Source organism: Linepithema humile, chromosome 4 (assembly GCF_040581485.1).
Source record: "Linepithema humile isolate Giens D197 chromosome 4, Lhum_UNIL_v1.0, whole genome shotgun sequence".
Classification (NCBI taxonomy): Eukaryota; Metazoa; Arthropoda; class Insecta; order Hymenoptera; family Formicidae; genus Linepithema; species Linepithema humile.
In genome coordinates, this window is record NC_090131.1 from 30,124,838 (window position 1) to 30,143,887 (window position 19,050).

The window sequence follows — 19,050 nt, forward strand, 5'->3', positions numbered from 1 at the left end:
GAAAAAGACAATGATAGAGTACGAGCGTAATAATTCCGATTGATTAATCATGCTTAATTAATTGCACGTACCTTTCACATGTTCCTCACTATCGCCGTCTTTTGGAATTCCCACATACACCATAACATTTACGGCGTCCGAGATGTCAAGATGAAGATTAGTCGTGCCTTTGTTGGGATGAAGAGCGGAACCGTAAGCGTTATACATCTTCGGTCCCAGATCCGGTCTTACAAAGCAATTGGGTAAACGACTCGCCAGATTCAGTCTGCCGTTCCTATGTGTGTACTCGGACAATGGAAGAACCTTCATCAGATCCATGAATCGCGACGGCAACAGTTCGGCAAAGTCTTCGCCGGGCGGCCAATCCTTCAGTTTCAGCAGCATCGGATTGCCCCGCTCGTCTTTAAGCCGTTTCGAGAAGTTCTCGAATCCCTCCCAGAACTTGCGCATCGGCTGATTCGGCACCAGATTGCCGGTCATGCAATTGATAAGATCGTTCTTCTCGTCGCCGAAGTCGCGGGCGAAGGAGTCCGGGTGCCAGAGATCCATGTCCAGCGCCTTGGCGACGTCCGACACGATCACCGGCTGTCCCCGTTTCCACTGATCTTGGAAGATTCGGTAATTGTTCGGGTTATTGGGATCGTTTAACCTCAGCAATTTGCCGTCGCAGAGCCAGGAATGCGGTACGTCTGGATAGAGGCTCTTGCTCTCGGTTAGGGTCATAATTCTAATCGGTAACGGCTCTCGACCGCGCTGCGTCCACTTGTAACGTCGCACGAAGTGCTTCAATTCTCGCGGCTTCTCGTCGTCCAAACCGCTATCCCTCTCTTTCTTCACACTGTGCTCGATCACGCTGGATATCACTTCGTCAAGCGTGTCCATCTTCGACTTCTTGCCGGACTTGGCGATGTTGTTCTGCGAGGCGTTATTGCTCGCACCGCCGCCGCCGGCATTCACACCGCCGCCCGAGTTGTTCGTGGGCGAATTCGATCTGGAGCCGCCGCTGCCGTTCGACTTGTTCGATTTTGTTAGCAACTCTCTCAATGTCGAATAATTACCCTCGCGATCCTCGTCCGAGTCCGAGCTCGAACCACTGTCGTTATTCTTGTCCTGGTTTTGCAGCGCCACGTCCGCTAGCCAGTTCAACGGCGAGTTTTTGTCTTCGCCGTTCGTCTTGCTCTCCGACGCGCCGTTAGACTCGTTTATCTTCTTCTCCTCTTTCACCTCTTGTTTCACGTTGCCATTGAGGACGGGCACGGAGTCGCCTTTGATCAGGTTTCGTAGGATTTCGTTGGATTGCGACGGGATGACGAGAGAACAAGCGCAATGCTGCGCGATTCCCCACTCCACGCGACACTCGTGCAGACGTTGACCCAATCGCAGAAGACTGTCGCCGGCAATAATTTGCGTGAGCATGAGCCGTTCCGGTTCGTGTGCTTGTCTATTCGTGCACAGAAGCCACGAGAAATCGTCTCTGTCCTTTCCACTCTCGCCCCAGATTTTGATCGTGCCATTTTTTCGTCCCTAAATATATTCACGTTTTTCATTAATATATTTTCTATCTTCGGATAAAAAACCTATAATGTATTCTTATATTAATGTCAGTGTTAAAAAGCTCGAGAAAATATTATATCATATTTCATTCAAATAAATTATTGTCATCATATAATTCCTAGTGTTTTAACTCGACGAAGAAATATCCAGAGCATCTTACCTTGTAACAATCTATGCATACGACGAAGCCGCACTTGCCACAGGCCCAATGATAGTTGAACAAAGTAGTCTCGCACACGTCGCACATCTCCCGAACACCTTGGATCACTCGTTTCCACGCTACTGTTCCGTCTATAACCCCCGAACTCGCTGTCAAAAGGTAACCACAATCGATGCGCAAAGCGTTAAAAACATGCGAGCAAAATAAGTTATGCAAGCAAACATGCAGTCTGTTCAATAATTTTAAAAATAACGATTAGTTGAATTCAGTTAAGTGAAACAGTATGCTATATCTTTTGCGTATTACATATGTATTCAAATGTAAAATTACAATGTAAGTAATACATAAAAAAGAATAAAATATACAAAAAAAAAAAAAAAAAAATACCTAACGATGCCGATAACGTTAATTTCAATAAAGCAGCTTTATTAAAACATGCGATACGAATTTACTTATGTATGATTGTATGTGCATATATTTGCGTTAATTAATATGAAAAGGATGAGGGATAAAGTTGTGCACAAAATATATTTTAGTAGAAATAAATCTAGTCTTACCTTCGGCCATATGTTCTTGAAGAGCGTTCTTTTCTTGATGTAAAAGATCACAGAATTGATCACCAACTTGCCGGAGCAATCGATGAGCTGTTTCCAAGTCTAGATCCTCTCGGTCACCTTTGTCCTTCTCGTTTTTCTCCGACTTGTCGTCTTTTCCTGTTGACTCTTGATCTTTATCTTTTCCTGGTAACCATAATCGAAGATCTTCCTGTAACATTGTAACGGTAGTTTCCGTGTGAGAGTATACATTCCGGACTATGAGATCGTTACAATTTAACTGTGACAATCACCACGACTGTGACGTCGACCATTGACTCTATCGATCACGCCGAAAAAAATAATTTACCTCGGATGCATCCTTGTGTGGATCGCTGAACCCCGCTATGGCTAATTGTCCGTTTTTGGTGTAACGCAGTCTGCGAAACGCATAGAATCTGCAGAAGATATTCTGAGGAAGATTTTTAGAGCGCTGGTGCGGCGTCCATCGGCACTCGCGGCACTTGGCCAACTTCGGAGCCACTTCAAAACAGGCGCCGTCCTGCAGCCAGCTCTCGCCCGTTTTTTTCAGTTGCGATATCGGTGGTTTACGAAAGGGATCGCCTCTCCCGCCACTTCCACCCGGTCCACTGTTGCCCCCGCTGGTACTGTCGTCCCTGCGTTCCTTCTTCTGACGAGGCTGTTGATCTTCGCCTCCTACTTCACTGCCTTTCGTAGTCTTTGGTCTCCTACCGCGTTTCCTAGGTTCTTTGTTATTTCCTGTGTGACAAATCGTGTATCACGCTTCATCAAAAAAGTTTAAGCTATCATCTCAATTTTTATATGATTTAGGATAGTTCAGTGTTAAAAAGCCCACAATAAGTGTATAATATCATGTGTGTTGTCAATTTTTTTTATACTGTCATCATGTACATGTTTTCTTAAAAATATATAAAATGTATACATGCGTTTGTGTAATAACATAGTTGGAGAACAGGGTAAGAGTGCGTGAGATCAAATTATAAAAATTCAAAGCTGCGGTGAACTTGAAAAACGTAAAAGATCCAAGAGTATTCGAAATCTTTATTCGCATAGCGAGAATAAAATTTCACGAATTTAGTGTGACATTCAATCTGCTTATCAATCTTATCACTCTTGATTCTCTTGAGTTCTCGTACTGCTCTAGAAAAAGGAATAATCGATACGATCATGGAACGCGGACCACTTACCCTGCAAGTGAATAGTTAGTTCACCTGACGGGAAGACCATTTAGAGCAAGAAGCTACGTCAAAACTAACCGTTTCCCGAGGAATTGTTGGAATTGGCCGTAGTATGTCGAACCCTCGATGCAGGTTGAATGGAGCTCAACTGTTCGCTGGTGTCACTGGCGGAACCCGCTTCGCTCTCGTTACTAGACTCGCTGCCCGCACCAGCTCCGCCGCCTTGCTTATCCTCCTTCCGTCTCCGCTGATCTTCCGCGGCCGTTTGTTGCCTTCGTGCGGCGCCCTTCTTTCGTTTTACCTACCACAGGGCACAGATTATTAAGTAGTCAGGAAGTTCATGCTCTTGCCGCATCTACTGGCCGAAGCTACACTAATCGGCCACACTACTGCTTCAGCACTACCATTCAACACACAAAATCCAAAAATCTATTTAAAAATTAAAGCAAAGTTAATAAATTATATAATACTATTGCAGGCAAGAATAATTTAAGCAATTATCATGTATCGTAACATTTGCATTCTTTATTAATCTATAAAACTATTATATTATATTTGTTATATACAAAAATATTATATTTATTTAAAAATTTTTATTTTTATTTTTATTCAATTTTAATATTATTTGAGAACTTTATTTTCAATATTAATCAGAAATTAAAATTAATTTTGTCCAAATGTTCTCTTTATTTGCTTCCCAGATTATATAAATTTAACAAATAGTATTTATTTTCTGTTATTACAGTGTAAAATTTCTTTCAAGAATCAATTTAAGGTCCAACGCACAATAGAGAAAGTATTAGGAACAAAAATCAATATTAAATATCGAGGAAAAGCAATTTGTTTTATTTCTCAAACAAGGAAATAGAATGGATCAATTATTTTTAATTCTTATTTCCTAACTCATGCGTTAATTCATTTTATTTTCTTGTTTTGAAATAAAATAATTCCAATTTTCTCATATTTAATATTTATCCCTATTCCTAATATTTCCTCTATTGTGCATTAGACCCAAGTCCTAGCAAAATTAAAAATTACGTAAAAAAACTGTCACAAAAGAACAGAAAATAATCTGAATAGCTATTATAATTATGTAAATTCATACATTTGCAATGAATATATATCATTTGCAATTATGTAAATTCATACATTCTCCAATTCACTAAATTTGTCTTCAGTTTCGTATGTTATTGATTTGTATTCTTCAATATTTATCAAGCCTTTCTCAATACGAATATCAACTATATCTGTTGTCTTAAATTTTTTCGGAGTATCGAACCACCTTTTCCATTTCATTGTATATTCTCTATTGTAAAATTTCACATGTAAGAGAGTACAGCACAACATTTACAAAAATATTATTTAATATTTAAATCAGGAAGTATCTCAAACAAATAATTATTAAAACCCGATTTATTATAAAATTTCTGATGAAATCAAAGCTACTGTGTGAGTCTTCTAATATTCGATGGCCTTTCAATTCTAAGAATCGAGGTTAGGTGACCACTGAAACGGAAATCTAAAGCAACAATAATATTTACCCCTTTACGACGTGCATCCATGAAGAAAATTTATTATTCTCAATTAATATTCGATGATAATCGTATAAATCCCAAGAAATAACTAATAAACTGATTGTTTATAACAGTACGTACAAACACTTGCACTCGCACGATTTGCGCAGAAGTCCGTTAGAAATGATTCATCTCACCACACGCTATACGACTGTACTAACGTAAGAAAATGGCGCTTTTTGCGCGATATTTAAACTGCCCTACAAGTTAAATCTAGAGATTCTCATTGTTTTTCAAAAAAAAAATTTAATGTTTTAAGTTTGAAATATTTTATAAGCATTTACGCAAAGTGCAGTTAAATTTATAACTCAAAATTAATAATTAAAAATTATATTAAATTAATATATTACAAATGTTAAATACATTTCATTCAAATATTAAAAATATTTGAAATTTTTATTTTTTAAACATCGTTTTCTGTCTGTTAAATTAATATTTCATTAAAAACATTATTTATATATAAAACACAAAGGAAAAATGTTCAAACACATCTGGATTAATACAATATTTGAACCAGGAATTCAATTATAACATATCTGTCATAACATAAAATTATAGATGCTTCCGAATTATTTTCTTACGACAATAACTTAAAAACTGTGGCATAACAAATAAAGATACTGTAAATTCATGCTTCTACAATTTTTCATACGAGATTTCTTGCCTAAAGACACGCTATTGAATATAAAGTATAAAACTGCATCAATTCTCTCAAGTTATTATAAACAATTTTCAACAATAAACAATTTTCAGTCGGTTTAATGCACACGATTATATTCAAATGATCGTTTATAAGTAATTATTCTCACATACTGTGAAGAAATAAAACAAAGAAACGTTTAAAAAATGAACGTATCTTGAAGGTATTCCGTTCCATTTAAGTACGCGAATTTATATGCATTTACAATTACGAATAAGAAAGTTTCAATGACAATAGCGGCTTCTTCTTGGCAAACTATAATAGAAACAAGTACTAAACTAACAGCACAATGTACACACACTTCAAATTACGAACAAGAGTAACTTCCAGCAACAACAATAGCTACTGTGAGCGATCTGTATAGATAGATACCTTGGGTGGCTTTCGCTTGGGCGGCGACTTCCTCTCCGGGTCGCTGCTGGACGAATCCTCCTGTGGGGTCTTACTGGTGTCGGTAGCGTGGCCATTCAACGATTCTTTGTTCGCTGGTTTTCGACCACTTTTGCCGGAAACTTTGCTTTTATTAATGCTATTGACCGCCATGCTGCCGATATTGTGAATCGAGTTGACTGCGCTCGGTAAACAAGTAGTCGACGCACTGCTGTTATTCGTATTCGACGAGGTATTGTTACTATCGCGTTCCTTACTGTTCGACGTCTCGCGAGAAATATTCAGGGGTAGTATGACGCAAGATGCCGGACGCAGGACACTGCTGGCCATGCCAGTGGTGTCTTCGGTGCCGTCCGCGCATCTCGAATGTCTCTGCAGCCACGCCTTCTTCGGAAGTTGATGCTTGTGCACCGGGAAGTTAGCGCTACTCGGCGGTCTCGGCGCCGGACTGTTGGATTTTTCGCTGTCCGCGGTGCTAGCGTTCACCTTGGCGGGCGTGCTGGGCGCGCTGGTCGCGCTTGGCGCAGGACTCGGAGCTGTGGACGGCGCCGGACTGGGTACAGGCGCCGGACTCGGTGCCGCGCTAACTGGTGCAGGATTCAACGAACAAACGCTTCCGGTGCTAGCGGGTCGCACGGAACCGTCACCGCTGGCGGTTCTCGGCGCCGGACTCACCGCCGTCACCACCTGTGCGCGTTGCTCCTGCGTTGTCTGACTGTTCGGTTGCGCGAGAAACACCGCGGTATTAACGACAGTGGTGATGGATGTGGCAGCCGATGCGATGAGCGGACTTGGTTCACTCACCCTGGACAGAACAGGCGGACCGACGCACTGCAAGGATAACGGTTGCGGTTCCTCAGTTCTACGTTTCTTACAGACTTCCAGAGACACCGGCTGGCCGCTGGTATTGTCACACAACAACGGCGTCGGTGCTTTCCTCTTGGGCGAGCCCGGTCTTTCCACACCGAGATCGAGCGGCTGCGTCTGAAAGGCCGTGGTAATCTGAGGCTGCGCGTGTTGCAGCGTCTGATTGGGTTGCTGATGCGGACTGGTATTGAGATGCGCGGGATGAGCGGGATGAGTGGTGAGCCTCGAGAGCGGCGCCGAGGCAGCTGTAGGCGGCGAACCGTGCAATGTCGGCAGCGGCAGTTTCGTACTCGACAACGAGCCGGCGAAGCCGCGGCTGTCGTAAATGGAACGGCTGCTGTGCGCGGGCGGCGGCAGCGGCGGCACCCCGTGATGAGGCACTTGGTGGTAAGGCGAGCTGCCGGCCTTCGAGGTCAACGGTATTGGCGCGGCGACGGGCGGCTCCGAGGCACGGCAGATCGGCGTGCCGGTCATGATGCCGGAGTTAGGCTTGCCGTACATGTGCGGCGGCGCTGGGCTACTGACCTTTGGCTTGGAGCCGGCCGGCGGCGGCGTGGCGTAATGCAATGACACCGTCTGCGAGGCCGTGGGCGGATGCGGATGCGGATACGGATATGACCTGGCTGAACCGTACGGCAAACTCGCAGATTCCGGCCTACTGAGATAGCGCGGTTCAGGCGGCGACGGATGCGGCGGCGGCGGCTGATGCGAATGTTGAGACGGGGCGTGCGGCGATTGACGGGGATTGTGCGAGTGTGGCACCGGCGCCGGCGCCGGCGGCGGCGGCGGTGGATGGCCATGCGGACTCGACAGTTGCGTCGTCGCCGTCGGCACACCGCCGCCGCTTCGATGATGGTTCGCGGGCGGCGCGATGCTCTTCGCCGTCTGCAGACCGTCCAAGTGCGCGGAGTGCAAATGATGAGGGCTTTGCGTCGGGCTTCTGTATTCGTACGACTTGTGCTGTGGCCCCACCGACTGAACATAAGGCAACATCTTCGGACTGGACGAGTGCTGTGGCACCGGTGCCTTTGGTAGCTCCCTGCCCTCGTTCTTCACGATCACCGAGCTTTTGTGATCTGGTAGTAGGGACGGCGGATTCTGCAAAACTTCTCTACCGTGAAGATGGTCCCTCTCGAGGCCGCCGGCCAGTCCACTCTTGCTCGGTAGTTTATGTGGCTGTCCCTGCTCGCTCTTCACCTTCATGTCGTGCATGTACGTCTGATACGTTGACGAATAGTTGAATAGATTCACGTTCGGCTCAGCTTTCGGTAGCGAGCCGTGTGACGGTCCCACCACCGGTGGTAATTTCTCGTGCAGAGCGCCAACTGGCAACGATGTCTTTGACGTTCGCGAATGCGCCGGTGGTGGCGGGTATTCCACTTTTCCGGGTACGCTTGAGGGTCGGGATACCTGAGAAACATTCAAATTCCTAAATAAACCTATCAAAATATGTTTAATGTTGATTTATTTCATTTTTCGCTAATGTAACATTCATTTTTACTTAATTACCTCTGCAAAGTTGGCATTCCGTTTTTGAAAAAATTAATTTTTTATTGAAGTTCTGGATGCACTTCAAAGAGTTTTAGAGTTCTTCATAAAATTTAGAAATATCTGGTGAATTAAATAAAAAAATCCATTACTGAAATTGTGGGCTGCTAACTTCGAAAAACGCAATCATAAAATTAACGATAACATCTTAACCGTTGAAAATAATTAAAAATGTCATTAGGATTTTAAGGTGCTATCCAGAATTCCAATAAAATAATCAAAATTCTTCGATTGAAAACATTCCCAGTCCCGAGGGGTGAGAATTTTTTGGAATTTTGTTCCTCGAAGCCTTTGAGATACATTCAGAACTTTAACAAAAAATAAATTTTTTCGAAAATGGGGTGCCAACTTGACGGAGGTGATTCAGTTGTAAGAGTGGAAATATATCTACGAATGTCAAACTTTCCGCATCTTGTATGAATGCCTGGTTTAGATTGTTTATCCGGCGATTACAACATATTTGTAAAACTTTTCATACGTATGACAGCGTACCTGTTGAGCCGGCGGCGCATAATAGGTTCTCTGTTGCGCGACAACAGCGTGTTCCCTGGTATCCACCGGCCGATGTAATCTCTCGACCACCATATGCTGCTGCTCTCGCTCACGTTCCCGATGCTCCCGATGCTCGCGTTCCCGATGCTCGCGCTCCCGGCTCGCGCTCCCGGTGTTCGCGCTCTCGATGCTCCCGGTGCTCCCGCTCACGGGCATCCCGCATCGCTTCCCGTTCGCGTTCCCGCGCTTCCCGTTCCAGCGTTTCCCGCTGCTGCTGCGCTATAGTCACGGGATATGGGGCGGCGGCAGCGGTCGCACTTGGAGGACCGCCAGGATGACCGTGATGGCCGGCAGCAGCGTGCGCGGTTAACGGATGTGGCGGTGGTGCTCCGTGTGCCCTTCCCGGCGCCGGTAGAATGTTGCTCCATGGCATCGAGACCGACTGCATGTTTCTCTGTTGAATATAAGACACCTACTTCAATAAATACTGCCAATCATTTTCGCCACTTATCGCTAATTGTTTCTTCTTCGAGAAAGTTGTTTGTGAAAAAAATGTTCTTGTATTTAGCATTTTACCTTAAATTGAAAGTAAGAAACTGTTATAAGACATATATATTAAAAAAACACGGTCTGACGTCACAAATCAGTGCACATCTTTCTAAACTATAAATCCGGTGCATTGGAAAATGACACATAATTTAATTTTTGTAATGAGTATCGCGGAAATCATTCATCCAAAATAAGTAATTCTGAGTTTGTTGGAAGTATTTTGGCTTTCAAATAAAATTTGTTTCCCGCTGCGACTTTCGGTGCGAAATTATCGATAATCATATCAACTCGTTTCGATTACATTCCGAGCGATGGCGATCTAAGTCAAATCGACAATACAGCATCGCTCTTTTATATGAATCAATGACCTGGAGAACCGTAACCTACCTAACCTGCTATTGCCGAGCTATTGATCAGCTGATCGTAGTACCGTAATAGTTATGTAATATGCGTACGCGCACACATGCATACATGCATCACGCGCGTCGCGTCTATTTAAATGGTGCGCACGTGTCAAATTTTTTAAATCCTATCTCGATGAAAAATTAACATAGCGACATGAAACAAAGATGAATATTCTGCTTCGTATTTTGCAGATGCCTAGGCTTATTGTATATACTTTTATAAAACCTAACTTAAACTTTGCGTATAAGCTTTACTTATATAAATAAATTATAAAACATAAAAAGACTATCTATATATCTGGAATTACTTATTTATTTGTGAATAATATTCATGTTTAGCTTGCAAAAGCTATCAAAGATTAACCTCAGGCATTGAATTCAATCTATCAAGAAGTTTTTCAAGTATATGAATATTAATTTGAATATTTCTACGCTCTGCAGCCTAAATGTATTATAATATTACATATTTTTATATTCATTTTAGAAATGTTTCTGATTTATATTCAAAATTGACTTTCTTTCTACTTCGTAATTGTGAAAAACAAAATAACTGTACAGATTATTTTTAATCAATGTTTTAAACCCGGAATTTACTTTTGTAAAAATGAATTATAGCGCAATTGATACAGTTTTGTTATGATAAGAATGTATAAAACAATTCAAAATATTTATAAAAAAAATCCTGGATATAAATTTGTGCATTTTTCGCATCTTCCACGTACGTTCCAAAGTCAATGTTTACCGTCACATTCCATTGTTATGCAAATACATAGTCGAGACATAGCGTCACTCAATTGTCGGGCAAATAATGAATAAACACAGACGTAATTATTGTTCCTTGTGCATAAAGTAAAAGAACGCGATAAAAGACATAAATACGATAGCTTCCAATTGCGATCTACGGATAATATAATGCACGCTCGCGTATGTATAAATAACGAATCACACTTGCTTTCTGAAATATCACGTTCCGTTCACATGGTTACCCTAAATGCTTCGCCAGACGTATCTCATTAATATATACGACACAGACACGATGCTCGCAGACTCGCGATCTTCACAGCGCGGAGCCAATAAAATACACAACGCTCGCATAATTGCCGGGATTTTCCACATGTGTCATCGAGCTATTAAGATACTCGATGTGTTTAAATAAAATCATCTTTTCTCGCGCATTTCAATTCGCATGTTATAATGTCATGTACATACACTTAGGATTAGATAAACATTCGCGTTGTAAAAAATCGTATCGCAGTTCCGATTGAAAAAAAAGCACAAGTTAAAGTAATGGATGGAAAATTTTTTATTTCCTAATTCAAAACTAACACAGTGCGGATGGAAAGATGATTGATCTGCAAAATTTTATCTTTGTGGTTTTTTTTTTTCAATTTACGTCGTGTCTTATTAAAAGTTTACCGAGCAATTTAGAGATCGATAGGAGGAAAAGTGAATTAAAACATTGTTCTTGCTATCATGAGAGAGAAAGAGACGCACGATTTGTGTTATAAACGTCGCGCGAGATTGTATCGAGACGAACTGATTTCGTTGATGCTACAGTACCGTAAGATACCTTGAGAAAACACACTCTTTGCGAAGTTATCGAACGAACTTCGACGTGTAACTAAGTAACTTCTCCGGGAGGATCAAACAAACAACTTCCGTTCGCTGCCGACGCTCGTCAATTAAACTCGACGGAACTCGTTTCTGGAGCGACTGGAAAGCTGTAAATTAATGTAATCAAGTAACCGGCATATCAGGTCTTCGACGTGGAGAGAGAGAGAGAGAGAGATGGTAAATATTGTATCGACTGTTTTCCCCGGGATTCGAGATTCCGGTAAATGGACTAGTTACTCGAGTTACTATATTCGCCAAGTTTACAGCACTTCGTTAAAATTTCTCCATAAGTTTATAATCCATCAAAATATGCAGTTCAACCTATTTACTATTTTTTCTTATAAATAAAACATTTATTTCATATGTTTCGAACTGCTTCTTCCCTAAATACAGTACGTGTCTTTAAAATTTATTCGCGCGAGAAATTGAAGAAACACGTTTCATGCCGAGTCGATGTTTACTTACTTCTAAAAATTCTCCAATTTAGAAGAAATTTTTTATATTTTTCCTAATTTATATATGAAACTTCTTCAATTGAATAACTAATATTTTTGTTTAAAGAAAATATAACTCATATATATGTACATAATTTTTTCAAGCCGAGTAAAGAACGTGTCAAGGTCGCCTCAAGATCTTTGAGTCAAACCGAAGGAAGACGTCGACGTCGCGTAAGACAAGATTTGACGAGGTCGAGAGCGAGAGCTTGCAAACTGCGAATCTAATTATAGGCTTAAGAGAGAAGAAGGTTTACTATGCTAATCGAGACGCAAGTAAATGTCAACCCACGTTCTGTTTACCTCGATGCTCGCGTCATTTGCCTCGAGTGCGCTTTATCAGCGTACGTATATGGACACGTCGCAGCGTTACAAAAGAAAATGCAACGCACGCGAAGCGCTCGACAAAAGCCCGTAAAGTCCTCGTTAAAAGCGCTCGACAAACGTTTATGTACATGCTGTATGTATATCTATTATGTGCGAGTCAAACCGCTATAGCTGAAAACATTTATCTAAAAAAAGCTCGGAACTTTGCACGAGTGTAATCGTAATTATTTATATCGCACATTTATCATTGGCATGCAAAAGAATTATAATCACGTTTCTCACGAAACATAAACATATTTTTACATAAAATAATATTTTCTCAATCGTATTCCACCGTACTCGGTCGTGTAACAACGCGCGAACTTGCGCGGACTCACCGAATGACTTTGCGCCTACTATTTGCGTTTAACAAATGACAGGGATACATTATGGCAATTTGGCTTGCTCGGTGTGTCTTCAATCTATACTTCAATAATGACGTATAGTGCCTCGGCACTATATTTAAAGCAGGCCACCGGGTATGTGTCGTGCATGATGTAGAACGGCGGTGAGCAAGTCGAGCATCGCTGCGGGGAAGAGGACGAGGACGAAAAGGGAGGAACGGAGACGGATTATGACCGATTGCACGTAATAAAAGCGGCGTGCCATTCAGAGTCAATCAAGTGTCGCTCGCTATTGGTTCGTTGACTTTCTCCTGCTGAACTCTCAACCCGCGCCGATTAACTTCTCACGCGAGGCGTGTGCTTTTTTTTACCGTCTCATTTGTACGACGCGTACATATTACAATCGTTATTACTCCCTTACGAGGGAATTTTCGCTATATTTTTATTCGAAGATAGATATATATATATATATACACACACGACGAGGGTTTCGCAATACCGCCGGCGGCAAACACCGAGGTCACATTTACGGTGAACGATAATGTAATTCAGAATAGAAATTGCCACGGTAATTCATAGCTAGTTTCATGGGACATTGACGCTAGCCGTATCCAAAGTATAATATTGTGAAAACTTTCTAATATCCAGAGCAAAGTTTGCATTAGCATCTACCGTGTAATCGCGATAGTGAAGAGCGTGCCATACTGCGATAAAACAGATAACGCGGCGATAACGAGAGAGCAAGCCTTACTTCATAAAAAGTCGAGATTTCTATATTAACTTTCACTATCTTATCGCCGTTGTGAAATGCGACATAATAAAATTTTGCCTAATGTCAATTATGTTGCGCGCTTAGGAATTAATTAAAATCACGATAAGAATTCAACGTGTTATCCCTCTTCAATGCCTCGCATCGCCATAAATTTCTTCATATCGTCCTCCGTGCCATCGCTCCGATTACTTCGCTTATCGCGCGCGCCTTTATTGCGTGTGTTATTACAGAGAGGAAATGATTTGCGCAGATAGCGCGCGCAGCTCTGAGTCATTACTCAAGGAAAGTTTAGGTCGTCTCGTAATACGATCGACACAACAATAATCGAGTATATTACGCGCATAGCGGGACTAGCGCGCCGCGTCGAGAGTATCGGAAATCGCGCCGGCGAGTGAACGTGATCGAACTTCAAACACATTCCCGGAGTAATAACGAGAGACCGAAGACGGTTTTTTACCATCAAGGACATTCATCAAACGGCATGGGATTGACGATTTATAACGGCACCGCCTCTCTGGTTGTCCACTTTTACGAGCGCGTCTGAAAGTAGCGCGTGTCCTTGAAGCAAAGCATGCGGTATTAATAGATTAAGGATCACGATTAAATTATTCCTTGCACAAACCCAACGGAAATCAATTCGTGTCACTGTGAAAGATGCGAGAGAAAATATTTCAACGTTTATTCAGCGTGTTCCGAGTGTATGCGCTTTCAAAATAGAAACACGCTAACAATTTACGTTTTGCACAAGCTCCTTCTTCTGTTTCTGTAACATCCAACAACAAAGGCAGGCTATTTCGACGAATCAGATGGCGCAATTAAACATCGCTTTTATAAGAAGCAAAGGACCACTTGAAATATTCGATGCACAAAGGAGAAATCTCACAACCCCCTTTTTCGATCATTCTCATGGCACCCTTCCTATCGTGCGCCCTATTGTATTGCGTAATACCTGCGTCATTTATTACTCGCAGAGCACTGTGAATAGCTGCGATAGCAGGCCTACCACCGACCTGTTACCGATATATACGAAAGTGGACAAAGAGACATAATCATAAAGCTTTTCCTTTGAAAAAAATCTATCTTTACATGTATCAATTTCATTTCTAACTTCAAGTTTCTAATATTTTTCACATAAAAAAGTAAATTAAATACTGGTCCGACAAGTCTTACAATTTGACGAAACCGAGCAAAGAGAAGAGTATAAAATGTACAATATGTTAAAGTCCCATCGCATGCGGCACTAAGCTGTCACCGTTTTCTTGTCAAAGACGGAAAAAGTTTCATTTAAATGTTTTTTATTTACAAATCTAAACATTTTATTTGAATAAATTTTACAGTACAAAACTTAATAAATCTATTTTGCTAAATTTAGCGTTAATGGCCGCTTTGCATCGCAATTGTAATCGTCGTCGATCTCTTAGAGATCACCGTGATTACGTTTTTCGCAACAATCTGCCTGATATCTGTAGTTTTAGTATTCCGCGAATTTATTTATATCAAAGCAGATAAGAATCGTATCATTATTATGCGACGAGAACAACATTTATCAGCCGCTAATCAGTCATCGAACAACGCTGCGGGCAACAATCGAAGGCAGAATAAACATTTGCGTGTTTTATCGATCATAACAACAGCGGCACACGTTATCATCATTGGAGTTATAATAGACTGACCGATAGATCGATATGTGGACAAACACGCTATCGTGGGAATCCGCGCTGCTATAAGCAATTTGAAATTGCTTTTGTTCCGCTAAGGTAAACATCGGCGATAATGGCTCATCGATCATCGATATGACGATCGCGCGGGTCACGGAGCGTCAAGGCTTCATTAAATCATTTACCGCTACCTCGAATTGCGATTAATCTCTTAAGTGGGGATACACCGATGATTTTGCAACAGGTAGAGAAACGCAGGCGGAAGCGAGCGAGTTTCATTACGCTGAATAATTCATACCAATTTATATTAATGCAAAATTCTATAGCGCGACATTAAAAATTCTTTGATATCGCGATGTATGCGAGACGGCGATCCGTATATAAATCAACGCGCGTACGCGTGTCGATGAATAATGTATAAATAATGCATAACTATGTAATGTAAGCGTATACAGCTTGAGAAAGACCCGATCTCGCTTTCCTTGAGCGATTTTTCTGGCGCTGCGTACCAAAAAGCTCCGCGAGCCGGCGTCGCGGCGTAAATTATTCCGGAATGCCTCCGCGTCGCCATTTCCACGCAAATGCGCAGAGACAATAATACTTCCATTGCAAAATGCACGCTAGTCGGAATTACTACGAAACCGAAGGCGAAACCCGACTTTTAAGTGTGCTCGGCGGAAAATGAAACCGATATCATTTCGACCGGGATCAAATTATATTTCGCGAGGCTGCAAAAATTGCGCGGACGCACGTAAAACTCGATGGCGCGCGAAATCGAAGCGTGGCCGAATTCGCAGAAATCTTCGCGCGCGCATTGCATAAAGCATATATAGAGCAGCGCGCTATCTTATCGTCTTATAGACGGCGCGAGAATATTACACCGCCAGCAAACAGATAATGGTAAGATAATTCTCGATAAGATGGCGAATAACCGGAGCCATTCGGCTTACTTTTATGGCTACGCGGACCCTCGACGTCGAAACGATAAAAAAAAAGAGAAAAAAAACAACACGCCGTACACGCCTTTCACCTGTACATTCGTCCTCGACCTACGAGCACGCAGAAGGATGAAGTTACGATTCGAATACGATCAAGAGATCATTTGGAATTCGAACCGAAATTACCACTTAACGACGCAACGGTTGTTGAGATTATTTTTAAATCTTTCTCATCTTGTATCAACGATGAATTACTTTATTGCAACGAGTATTCTTGGAATATTCTTTTTATCTCGCAAAAAAATAATTATACACACTCCAGACATGATTGATAATAAAATATATCAATCATCTGCAAAATTTGTAGAATTTACAAGTGCACGAAGCATACAATACTTGAGAGATTTTACACTTAGATAACATTTAACAAAGAACTATATATATAGCTTTGAGTATAAAGTTCTTAATTAAACTCTCATAAATTTAAAAAATAATAAGGTAATGTCATCTTTATGTATTTTTGTTCTGTGCATTTTTCACTGTTATCTTCACCTCGCGCAATACGCGCGAGCGGTTTCAAATCTGCTTCGTGTTGGAATTAAAAATAATGTATGTGCATTTATCAATCTCTTCAATGCAGAATTTTTTACTGCGTCGAATTTAAAAGAAGCTGCGCCAGGAGGTTTATAAGAGGCTAAATTCGCTGACGACACCGTCGTAGAAGCCTGAAGGCTTCTTATGTGCCTGATACTCGGCACGAGGAACGCTGATTACACACACTTCCACTCTAATATCGCCTTCGCGAAACTGCGCTATCATCTCACTGGCACATACAGATAGTGCTTTGTAAGCTTTGCGTCAAAATTCAAAATGTATACCCCGCGATAAATCCGAAGCTTGCTTTGTTCAGCGAAAACTTAATTACCTCCGATCGTCTTTGTTGAATTAAATATTAAATTTCTATTTTTGTCCTGACAAAAAAAGACACGTCTTACGCGAATGATATGGCTGCATTCAGATCGCGAAGAATTGAATGTATTTTGTGTATCATTCTCGCACTTTCGTTCGAGAAGTTGGAGAAAATATAGAGATACCAGATGATCGGTAAATAATAAACGACAAACCAGTATAAACCAGTCTTCGCGCGCGCGCGCGAAGCACACACGGCGCTACTTATTCATTGCCGGATGCTTAACGGGATCTTTGAATTCCTATTGTGTGTCTCTATTCAGCCCGCACAATGGCATACGGGACGATTATTGTACGAGTTTTTGCGCACACTTTGCAAGCGCGCATTGTAAAAGAAAATTCATCTTGTATATCTGATCTCTCGATCTCGACGCGTATATCGCGCAATTACCGCGGCGCTAACTATTGCAGTTGCTAACTGCCGCATATGTATTGTGAGAAATTAATGAAAGACTGTAATTTTGTAATATGATAATAAATGAGATTCTAAATATTCCAGCACAATGTATATTATCGCAACTGTAACAGCTCGTAATTCTTGTTCCTTCTATTTTCACATGATAAGAATTCGAAGTAGAACGCGCGTCTACATTTGTACAAACTTTAGTTCTGCAAAATAAAATTGCATTTGTTCGCATAAAAAAAATAACAGATTCGCGAAGAAATATGCTAAATTACAAAGAGCAAGCATGCAGCGAGTGCGCATATTGAAGTATCGATCTAGCAAACGATGTCTCATCCTTTTCCGAGTCAGGAAAACCTGTTCCCGAGGTCCGCGAAGTAATGTTGTAATTATATAAAGCGCCGGCTGTACGCGAATCCGTTCTTCAAAACCACTTGTGTCATTAATTTTCAGCCGGCATGGCACTTCGAGCCGGCCCGAAAACCTTGACTCACCGATGTCTTGCGCAACGATATAACGCGCGAGAGGAATAACGTAATCAAGGTTTGGCGGTCTCTTGTAGACGGGCTCAAAGAGCCCTTCACTCTTCAATTTAGACAACTGATGTCAATTATTTCATTATTCATCGCGAGAAGATAAAATACGATTGATAATAACGTGCAGTGATGTGTGCACGCGTATTATTACAACACATGTGCTGAAATAAAATAAAAACGTTATCGACGACGAGGACGATATCATCATTAAGAATTGTAATAATGTGCAAACGTGAGTTCAACATCCGCTTTCTATCATCATCATCTTCCTCTCCCCATCTTGCTCTTTCTTTCTTCGCATTTATCTCTTTTGCTATAACATTTAAAAAAATTAAAACTCTATCTTTAGCGCTTATTAAATTCCTTCCACTACTTTTATATCCTAAATGTAGCATTTACATTGCAAATCTCATATAACGCTAATTGTGTTACAGATATATATTAATTTATTTTGCTCGTCGTGCTCATTTACGAGTAATTGCTCGGAAAGGAATTATCGCGAAGCATAATAGATTTTAATAAATGAACTCTTTTCTTTGTCGCTTATTTTATTACACGCACAACCGGTTAATCGCGCTATTGCGCAAAGCTCGCATACTCGCTCGAGGTACGCGGCTGCAATACTCGAACGGTGCAACATCGTGTTGCATGTGCCAGCAGTCAAAGATATCGCAACCTCTACGCGCGGCGCGATGAGCGACCTTGCAATTGCACACGCGGTGTCGCCGACCGGGAAAATACGCCGTGAGCGGATATATCTAACGGATCGCCCAATTTGCGCCCCGCGCCGTACAAGAAGGGGAGCCCTCCCTCGCGCTATAACACGCGATCAAACGAGATTAGAGTCCACACGCTGCATACGTGTATAATACGTGTGCACATCCGTGTGTGTGCGCGCGCGATCGTAACTCGACTCGAACTAATCCGCCTAACGCCATCCGTTACGGACACACGGCTTCCAGCAC

At 41.7% G+C, this 19,050-nt stretch overlaps 1 protein-coding gene and 1 non-coding gene across 2 annotated transcripts in view; both read right to left on the reverse strand.

The window, feature by feature from the left end:
* The window catches only part of Kdm3 (Lysine demethylase 3), a 252,626-nt gene that overhangs the window by 3,512 nt on the left and 230,064 nt on the right, over positions 1–19,050 (reverse strand). Inside the window, 8 exon segments of the mRNA XM_067352917.1 lie at positions 72–1,524; positions 1,715–1,863; positions 2,272–2,479; positions 2,618–3,027; positions 3,546–3,768; positions 6,114–8,408; positions 9,039–9,182; positions 9,184–9,510. Of these exon segments, the coding sequence (XP_067209018.1) occupies positions 72–1,524; positions 1,715–1,863; positions 2,272–2,479; positions 2,618–3,027; positions 3,546–3,768; positions 6,114–8,408; positions 9,039–9,182; positions 9,184–9,510 (5,209 nt within the window).
* LOC136999811 (small nucleolar RNA SNORD36) lies at positions 1,597–1,671 on the reverse strand. Its single transcript, XR_010890127.1, has one exon. It is a non-coding gene; the product is annotated as a small nucleolar RNA SNORD36 (small nucleolar RNA).